This window comes from Acanthochromis polyacanthus, chromosome 17 (assembly GCF_021347895.1).
Source record: "Acanthochromis polyacanthus isolate Apoly-LR-REF ecotype Palm Island chromosome 17, KAUST_Apoly_ChrSc, whole genome shotgun sequence".
Taxonomy (NCBI): domain Eukaryota; kingdom Metazoa; phylum Chordata; class Actinopteri; family Pomacentridae; genus Acanthochromis; species Acanthochromis polyacanthus.
The window spans coordinates 27,634,567-27,644,406 of NC_067129.1; the positions used below are offsets into that span (position 1 = coordinate 27,634,567).

Below are 9,840 nucleotides of genomic sequence, written 5' to 3' on the forward strand. Positions count from 1 at the left end.
CAACCAACCAACCATCCAACCAACCAACCAACCAACCAACCAACCAACCAACCAACCAACCAACCATCCATCCAATCAACCATCCAACCAACCAACCAACCAACCAGTCAACAAACCAAACCCAACCAATCAACCAACCAACCATCCAACCAACCAACCAACCATCCAACCAACCAACAGAAATGTTAAAAAGAGACAGAAACAAGCTGTTTGTTCAGAAAATTTCATTTTAGATACAAATCGTTTTATCTGTAAAGTTATTTTAGAGATAGACAGAAATAATCTCATATTCTGGCAGATTTTATGTTTCTTCACAGATTTACAACTTATAAAACAAACACAAAGAGAAGAAGAACTTTGTCCTCCATGAACCAACATGAGAAGTAAAAAGCTTGGTTTCTGTGACCTTCTGTCAGTCCCATTCAAACTGTGCTGCTGGAACCTGTCAGGGTTTTAAACATCAGAAAGTGTTTGTTCTACCAGGATCACATGAGTCAGATCATCTCCAGCGGTTATGTTTGTTGGATTTTCTCTGATTCTAGATGAACTGAAGACTTTTAGAGCCTCCGTCAACGTTGGGAAGCTGTGGCTGAAGTTTTCCAGGAAGACTGAGATCTTCTGGATTCACTGCCATTGTGTTTAAATCAGCAGGTCGAGGACATCTACCTGCAGTCTGAACTTTTCTTTGGAGGAATTCAAGGATCTGATTCATGAAAACAACTTGAAGGTTGAAAAAGAAAAATGTGTTTAGAGATGAACTGATGTTCACACAGAGCTGATGCCCTCCTCTGATTGGTCCATCCTCCTGTCTGTCTCCCAGCTTTGCCTCAGCCTCCAGACTCCTGAAAGACACAGACGACCATAGATATGAAGAGTAGATACACCAGCCCGCTGTAGCAGCCAGCTAATCGACGTGCCTACGTGGCGGCCATCTTGGAGGGGGCAAAGTTCCCATTCAAAGCAATGCATGTACATTGAAAATATATCATAATTTGCTCATTTCTCAACCGATTTTTATGTGGTCTAGTTTATTGTCAACGTCAAAACATGTGCTACTGATAGAGAATATTTGATCTGAAAAAAAACAAAACGGAAAAAGGCTTCCTACAAATGTAACCTGCAATTCTAGTTATCTTATTATTTAGGTCCAGAGGCCATTCATTGTGGATTTACTGATGATCTAGTGCCCTGGTAGTTGAGATAATGATGAGTTGTCATTTTGTCATGATTCATTGCACATGGGTTGGTCACTTTGCAAAAGTGAACCAAATACACACCAAGCAATACTCAGTGAGTATCTGCACAATGTGAGAATGGGTTCTGAAGGCCTATATAAAGGCCCAAAAAAGGCCACCATTGTTAGTCCAGTGAACAGCATCATGCCGCGTCTATCACATGAACAACGTCTCCGGGCACTGGGTATGGTGGAGGCCGCTTTGAGCTACAGTGATGTATCCAGGCGTATGGGCTGTTCCCAACCCACAATCAGAAGCCTGGTCCAAAGCGTGCGCCGATGGATTGCTGCCTGCATCCAAGCAGATGGAGGCCGTACTCTATTGACTGTTGTGACTTTGTGTTTGGCAGGTGCCGTTTTCTTTTGTGAAATTCTTTATTTTGAAATCATTCTTGAAACTTTAGATTTTTGTTTCTGTATGCCAATATGCTAAACAAATGATTGATATGAAGGAAATCCAGTTTGGGGCTTCAAAATAAAATTATGTTGAAAAATATGGTCTCAGAGTTTTTAATGACTGTCGGTGTATATATAACAAGGAACTAGACTAGAACAGGGTAGAGTTTATTTACATTTACAGTAAACAACACAATTACAATAAATAACAGAATTATTATTAATAATAATTATCATCATTTATTTATCTCTCTCTTTAGGCTGTTATATATTTACAGCAAACCCCTCTCTCCTCAGAGCTGCTTCCACTTCTTCCTCAACTCATAGTCTCTGGAAAACCTACATGGAGTAAAGAAAAAAGTAGACAGAGAAGTAAATAAGTATGTACACAACAACATATTTATAAAGAAATCATGCTAATAAATGAAGTACAAAGAAGTGAATTAGCCAATATACTGGAGACCAAAGTTATTTAATTTGATCAGTATAACATTGTTTAGTAACATTTCAATTATGTGAGAGCAGTCCTAAAGAATTGCCTGAAATCCCAATCATACAGTTGTGCTCCTAAGTTTACATATCCTGGCAGAATTTATGATTTCTTGGCCATTTTTCAGAGAAGATGAATGATCAAAAACCTTCCTTCACTCATGGTTAGTGTTGTGCTATAGTTATTTATTATCAAACAACTCTGTTTATTCTTTTTAAATTATAATGACAATAGAAAGTACCCAAATGGCCCTGATCAAAAGTTTACATACCCTGGAGGTTTGGCCTGATAACAGGCACACAAGTCGACACAAACAGGTTTGAATGGCTGCTAAAGGTAACCATCCTCACCTGTGATCTGTTTGCTTGTAATCAGTGTGTGTGTAGAAGGTCAGTGAGTTTCTGGGCTCCTGACAGACCCTTCATCTTTCATCCAGTGCTGCACTGACGTTTCTTGTTTCTAAATCATGGGGAAAACAAAAGAATTGTCAAAGGATCTGCGGGAAAAGGTAAGTGAACTGTATAAAACAGGAAAGGGGTGTAAAAAGATATCCAAGGATCTGAGAATGCCTATCAGCAGTGTTCAAACATCAATTAAGAAGTGGAAACTGAGGAGTTCTGTTGAAACCAAACCACGGTCAGGTAGAACAACAAAAATTTCAGCCACAACTGTCAGGAAAATTGTTCGGGATGCAAAGAAAAACCCACAAATAACTTTGGCTGAAATACAGAAAAAAACTGGTGTGGCTGTTTCAAGATGCCCAATAAGGAGGCACAAGAACAAAAATGGGCTCCATGGTGGAGTCACCAGAAGAAAACCTTTACTACAATACACCAAACAGCACAGAGACAAGCCTCATTTGGAGTGATGAGACCAAAATTGAACTTTTTGGCCACAACCATAAACGCTACATTTGGAGAGCAGTAAACAAGGCCTATGATGAGAAGTACACAACCCCTACTGTGAAACACGGAGGTGGATTGATGATGCTTTGGGATGTGTGAGCTACAGAGGCACAGGAAACTGTGTAAAAACTGATGACAAGATGAATGCAGCATGTTATCAGAAAATAAAGGAGGAAAACTTTCACTCATCAGCCTGAAAGCTGCACATGGGACGTACTTGGACGTTCCAACATGATGACGATCCAAAGCACAAGGCCAAGTCTGCCTGTCAGTGGCTACAGCAGAATAAAGTAAAGGTTCTGGACTGGTCATCTCAGTGTCCTGACCTCAGTATCATTGAGCCACTCTGGGGAGGTCTCAAATGTGCAGTTCATGCAAGGCAGCCCAAGAATTTACAGGAGCTGGAGGCTTTTTGCCAAGAAGAATGGGCAGCTTTACCATCTGAGAAAATAAAGAGCCTCATCTACAACTACCACAAAAGACTTCAAGCTGTCACTGATGTTAAAGTACTAAGAAGTGGGGTATGTAAACTTTTGATCAGGGTCATTTGAGTAGTTTCTGTTGTCATTTTATGATTTAAAAAGAGTAAACACAGTTGTTTGATAATAAATGGCTTCACCCAACCACTTACCATGCGTGAAAGACAAGTTTTTGTGTTATCATTCATATTCTCTGAAAAATGACCAAGAAATCATAAATTCTGCCAGGGCATGTAAACTTATGAGCACAACTGTAAAATGGGTTTGGAGGAATAAGATAGATGCTAATCTGGATATATATGAGTTAGGCTTTATAACTACTATTGGTAGTATTGGTGGTATTAATAGTAATGCTACTACTAGTGGTAATACACCAACTACTGCTGCTGATACTGTCACTGCTACTACAACTTGTAGTACTAGTACACATGCTGATACTACGTCTACGACTCTAACAGCTACTTATACTACTACTGCTGCTTGTACTTTTCGTATTACTACTACTGCTTGTACTACAGCTACTATTAATCGTCTGGTATTTGGTTGTCCAGCTGTTAGCTCGTGTTAATGTTTTGCTAATGGCTAACTAGTTAGCTCTCATAGACCCTCGACAAGATTTAATAATGAAAAACGAGCCCAAAACTATTCTTACCTGTGGAAAGTTATTCCAAGTTTCCTTGTCTTGATCGTCCGATGTAGTGTGCAACTGTATGCCGCACAATGAGCCGGCATTCCTCTTGTTTTAGTTTTCATGCCATTGACACCATTGGAAAACACTGAAACTTTGCCCCCACTAGCTTAGTGTCTCCGTAGGCACGCCGCTCAGAGGGGCGTGGCCTATCTACTCTTCATGTCTATGTTCCGGGTAAGATGACGGAGTGAGCGGTTGCATTTTCTGTAGGCTCTGTAAATTAAAAGGGCGTGGGCTATCTACTCTTCTATACATATCTATGCAGACCACAGTGTGTGTGTGTGTGTGTGTGTGTGTTATTAACTGTAGGCAGCAGTCAGCAGCAGAGCGGGGATGAAGACGATGAAGGAAGTTCTCACTGTGTTTCCAACAAACATCTGCAGAGTGTTTATATGTTCCTGCTGGTGGACGGGCTGTCAACAAACAGACAAACAAATAAACAAATGAGCAAAACAACAACATATCAACTAAAAAAGAAAAAAGAAAACTAAGGAACAAACAAAACCTAAAAACCAACGAGCTGACAAACAACAATAAGAAAACAACGAACAAACAAACTAATGAGGAAAAAAAATCACAAACAAATCAGTTAAAAACTAAACTACTGAGCTCCACTGAGTGTTTGAACAAACAAACAACAAATTAATGAACAAACGAGCTGAAAAAAATCTGCAAAAACAAACTAATCAACAAAACAAATAATGAAAACCCCCAAAACAAACAATAAGAAGCAAACAAAAAGGAAAAATGAGCAACCAAACAAAACAATTAAATAAACAGACAAACTAAAAAAAAATGCAAAAACAACAGAAAGAAGCTAACAAGATGTGTACAAAATAAAGCGAATACACCAAACCTTAAAAACAAAAAATAAAAAGGCAACAAAGATGAACAAATAAACAAGTAAACTAACAAGCAACCAAAACTAAAGAATGAAGAAACAAACAAACAAAAACACCAAATAAATGGGAAAAAAAACAAAAGCAATAAGCCAAAAAACACTAATTGAAGCAAATAAACGAAATCAACAAGTAAACAATCAAAATTAACAAAAGCAATCAATGAGGAAAACAAACAAACAAACAAACAAACAGCTAGGTTGATCAATAAACAAAACCATCCCATTGTTCAGATGTTAGAACAGAAACTCTGATGCTGGGCTGTTGCTATGACAACCAGAGAAAGTGTTTGTACCTGAACGACAGCTACCATTGGCTCTGTGGTGGCGCTTCCTGTGACATCAGTACCCTCTGTGATGTAATCTGACAAACACATGACAGGATGCAGAGAGACACCACTGAGCATGTGCAACAGGTAAGACAGGAAGCTCAGGGCCCATGTGCAGATGATGCTTACCTGTTGTCGTCCATGGTGCATTCAGGTTCCCCTCATCATCTGAGCGCTTGGATGGTTCTGAGGAGAAGACTGGACGAGCTGCAAGAGAACGACAGATCAGTGTCTCTGAAGACAAAGCAGTGAAGCTGAGAGCAGCAGTGGGACGTACGGTCGATGATGATGAGGTGGACGGAGGACGTCTGGTCGTTGAAGAGTCCCGGCAGCTGCAGTCTGCAGTGGTAAAAACCAGCATCAGAGGGCTGAGAGCTGGAGATGGACAGGGAGGACGAGGACGACAGCGAGAACCTGCAGAGGACAGACGGACTAAAGGACGAGCCTCAAGGACATCGATTTCTAATCAACAAATCACTGTTAGACGAACGTCAGTGTTATAACGGTTATGTTACTTTTAGAGAGGAGGGCTATTTTACTTTAAAAAATCTGCTTAATGTAAATAAATCTTCCAGCAGGTCTGAAAGACAGGAAGCCTTAAAACAACCAACCACACAATCAACCAGCCAACCAACCAAACAAAAAAACAACCAACCAGCCAACTAACCAACCAACCAACCAGCCAACCAACCAACGAAAAAACCAACCAACCAGCCAACTAACCAACCAACCAACCAGCCAACCAACCAACGAAAACCAACCAACCAACCAACCAACCAAAAAACGAACCAACCACACAACCAACCAGCCAATCAACCAAAAAACCAACCAACCAGCCAACCAACCAATCAACCAGCCAGCCAACCAACCAACCAACCAACCAACAAACCACACACCCAACCAACCAGCCAACCAACCAACCAACCAACCAGCCAACCAACAAACCAAAAAATGAGCCAACCAACCAGCCAACCAACCAACCAACACGCCAACCAACCAACCAACAAACCACACAATCAACCAACCAACCAACCAGCCAACCAACAAACCACACAACCAACCAACCAAACAACCAACCAACCGACCGACCGACCAACCAACAGACCGACCGACCAACCAACCAACCAACCAACCAACCAGGCAACCGACCAACCAACCGACCAACCAACCAGCCAACCAACAAACCACACAACCAACCAGCCAACCAAACAACCAACCAACCAACCAGCCAACCAACCAACCAACCAACCAGCCAACCAACCAACCAGCCAACCAACCAACCAAAAAATCAACCAACCAGCCAATCTACCAACCAACCAACAAACCACACAACCAACCAACCAACCAACCAACCAACCAACTGACCAACCGACCAACCACACAACCAGGCAACTAACAAACCAAAGACCGAACAAACCAACCAACCATCCAGCCAAACAACCAACCAGCCAACCAACCAACCAGCCAACCAACCAACCAACCAACCAATCAGCCAACCAGCCAACCAACCAACCAGCCAACCAAACAACTAAACAATTTCAAATAAAAAAGAAGCAAACAAACAAACAACGCCATCTTTCAGCCTGAAACTAAACAAGAAGTCATTGGATAGTCAACTTTCCAACGGTCCCTGAATGCATCATGGGCCTCACCTGTACGACTTCCTGTACGTGATTCGTTCCCCGCTGCTGTCAATCACAGCGTTGTGGCAGGTGAACAGTGATGGCTCGCCCCGCCCCCAGCACACCTCCACTCCTCTCTGATTGGCCGCCTCAGAGCGACACGGCAGCATCACCGTCTGCCCGACCACGCCCACCACCGTCTCCGTGGTAACCGCCGACACACCTGTGAAACAAGAATGTTAATGACAATATCTGCTTCTGCGGAGCTACTTCCTGCCGCCGTCTGGAGAAGAAACAATGAAGAGGATGAGTTGAACTCATCGACTGAGACTTTCATCCTAAACTCTGAAATATTTATAAAACCTGCCAGTCGACTCACTTCCAGGAGGTTTATTCTCTGTTTGAACAACAACATCTGAGGAACTATTAAAGATAAAAGCCTAAAAATGTGTCCGTTATTTCTCATCATGAATCCAGAATCTGTAATATCAGACAGTAGATCAATAACATACTTCAATAAACAACATTATGATTAATTGAATATTACAGCATTAAACCCACTTTGAGCTCAGATACATAGCTAACAAAAACAAACAAGTCAACAAACAAAAACTATAAACCAATGAGCTGACAAACAAAAATAAGAAAACAATAAACAAACAACCAAAAACAAAATAATAAATAAATAAGCTGAAAACATCAAAAGTAAACAACTTATACAGGCTGAATGTTTGAACAGGTCGATGTCAACAAACAAACAGATGAACAGAAAATGAATAAACAAACTAATGAACAAAAACCCCAAAACAAATCCATTTCATCTGGTCTAAAGGTTGCTTCATGTCCAGAAGAGACTCACCTGAGAGGAGGCAGACACAGGTGAAGATGTGGAGCAGCAGCATGTTGGTGTGTCTCCTGCTGATGGATCTATGGACAGACAACGAATCAGACGGACTGACGGACAGATGCTGACTCAACCCTCAGACTTCCCTTTTCCATCCAGCCTGATATTTTTAGTCTCCTGCTGCTGGTTAATCAGATGTTTCTCTGTAGACCTCCACCGGTCAGGTACAGCTGAGGCTGAATCCTCCAGATGTTCAGATCCCATCAAACTCTGGATCAGAAACACAAACTTCTGCTGCCTTCCAGAAAGTCTCATTTATTCAAAGTTTACTGGTCAAACAAACACCAGGAGACAGAAAGACACAGCGTGACTCACAACCCAGACATCCGTTGGTTCCTCTTCATGTTTCCTCGAATCTTTTTTCTGTCTGTTCGTCTACTCGATCAGATTTTACCTCTGACATCACCAAGAGGCCCGATGGAGGAAGTTCAGCAGAACATCCTGGACTCTCCACCTGCCCCTGAAGATGATCCAGTCCAACATTTCCTCAGTCGGACTGAACAGAAGCAGCTGTAGTTCTGCAGGTTGGAAGCAGCTTTTCCTACTAAAATCACACAAGATGGACCCACCTGAGAGCTTTCTGCAGACCTCCAGGTTCTCCAGAACACGCTGAGGATGTGTCTGAGGAACCCTCATTCTTCATCAGCGTTATTCACCTCAGACACTGCAGTCAGTCTGAGGACAGGAGAAAGCATCTGGAGAGGCTGGAGACATGGAAGCAGTTACCCACTCGTTGCCCTCTTTTTGCCCTTTTGTTGCCCACTTATTGCCCTCTTGTTTTCCTCTTGTTGCCCTCTTGCAGCCCTCTTGTTGCCCTCTCTTTGCCCAGTCGTTGCCCTCTTGCAACCCTCTTGCAGCCCTCTTGCTGTCCTCTTGTTGCCCTCTCGTTGCCCTCTCGTTACCCTCCTGTTACTCTCCTGTTGCTCTCCTGTTGCCCTCTTTTTGCCCTTTTGTTGCCCACTTATTGCCCTCTTGTTTTCCTCTTGTTGCCCTCTTGCAGCCCTCTTGTTGCCCTCTCTTTGCCCAGTCGTTGCCCTCTTGCAACCCTCTTGCAGCCCTCTTGCTGTCCTCTTGTTGCCCTCTCGTTGCCCTCTCGTTACCCTCCTGTTACTCTCCTGTTGCTCTCCTGTTGCCCTCTTTTTGCCCTTTTGTTGCCCACTTATTGCCCTCTTGTTTTCCTCTTGTTGCCCTCTTGCAGCCCTCTTGCAGCCCTCTTGCTGTCCTCTTGTTGCCCTCTCGTTGCCCTCTCGTTACCCTCCTGTTGCTCTCCTGTTGCTCTCCTGTTGCCCTCTCGTTGCCCTGTTGTTGCCCTCTTGCTGCCCTCTTGCTGCCCTCTCGTTGCCCTGTTGTTGCCCTCTCGTTGCCCTCTCGTTGCCCTGTTGTTGCCCTCTCGTTGCCCTCTCGTTGCCCTCTCGTTGCCCTCTCGTTGCCCTCTCGTTGCCCTGTTGTTGCCCTCTCGTTGCCCTCTCGTTGCCCTGTTGTTGCCCTCTCGTTGCCCTCTCGTTGCCCTGTTGCTGCCCTCTCGTTGCCCTCTCGTTGCCCTCTCGTTGCCCTGTTGCTGCCCTCGCGTTGCCCTCTCGTTGCCCTGTTGTTGCCCTCTCGTTGCCCTGTTGTTGCCCTCTCGTTGCCCTGTTGCTGCCCTCTCGTTGCCCTCTCGTTGCCCTGTTGTTGCCCTCTCGTTGCCCTCTCGCTGCCCACTGGTTACCCTCTTGGTGCCTCCTCCTCTTGTTTTCTCCTCTCTACATGATTTTTCTCTACATTCCAGTTTACTCACATCCCAGTATTTTTTTTTTTTTTTTTTTTGAATATTCTTTTTATTAATTTTTGATTTTTAGAACAGAACAAAAACAACAACAACAACATCCCCCTTGCCCTCCCCCCACCCAGCCACA

The 9,840-nt window shown here is 43.2% G+C and overlaps 1 protein-coding gene across 3 annotated transcripts; it reads right to left on the reverse strand.

Moving 5' to 3' along the window:
* Positions 1-207: 207 nt before the first annotated feature.
* LOC110972205 (hepatitis A virus cellular receptor 1 homolog) lies at positions 208-8,452 on the reverse strand. Of its 3 annotated transcripts, XR_007937302.1 has the most exons (8): positions 7,904-8,451; positions 7,075-7,267; positions 5,700-5,836; positions 5,552-5,629; positions 5,390-5,457; positions 4,500-4,608; positions 2,471-2,579; positions 1,778-1,969 (listed from the first exon to the last, which is right to left on the reverse strand). XR_007937302.1 is itself a non-coding variant. In XM_022222595.2 (7 exons), exons 1-7 carry the CDS (start codon positions 7,944-7,946, stop codon positions 766-768), a joined length of 705 nt encoding a protein of 234 aa, XP_022078287.1. In that variant the 5' UTR covers positions 7,947-8,441; the 3' UTR covers positions 208-765. The 3 variants fall into 3 exon arrangements, 2 of the variants coding, with proteins under 2 accessions (XP_022078287.1, XP_051793994.1); XM_022222595.2 differs by lacking the exons at positions 1,778-1,969; positions 2,471-2,579 and adding an exon at positions 208-842 and having other exon boundaries at positions 7,904-8,441; XM_051938034.1 differs by having other exon boundaries at positions 1,778-2,579; positions 7,904-8,452.
* Between the last annotated feature and the right edge of the window lie 1,388 nt (positions 8,453-9,840).

Excerpts from the sequence above, each read along its gene's own strand:
- LOC110972205 (XM_022222595.2), bottom strand. The coding sequence starts at position 7,946 with ATGCTGCTGCTCCACATCTTCACCTGTGTCTGCCTCCTCTCAG. Across the intron at positions 7,268-7,903 it reads CTGTGTCTGCCTCCTCTCAG|GTGTGTCGGCGGTTACCACG; the intron begins GTGAGTCTCTTC and ends CTTGTTTCACAG. Across the intron at positions 5,837-7,074 it reads ACGTACAGGAAGTCGTACAG|GTTCTCGCTGTCGTCCTCGT; the intron begins GTGAGGCCCATG and ends TGTCCTCTGCAG.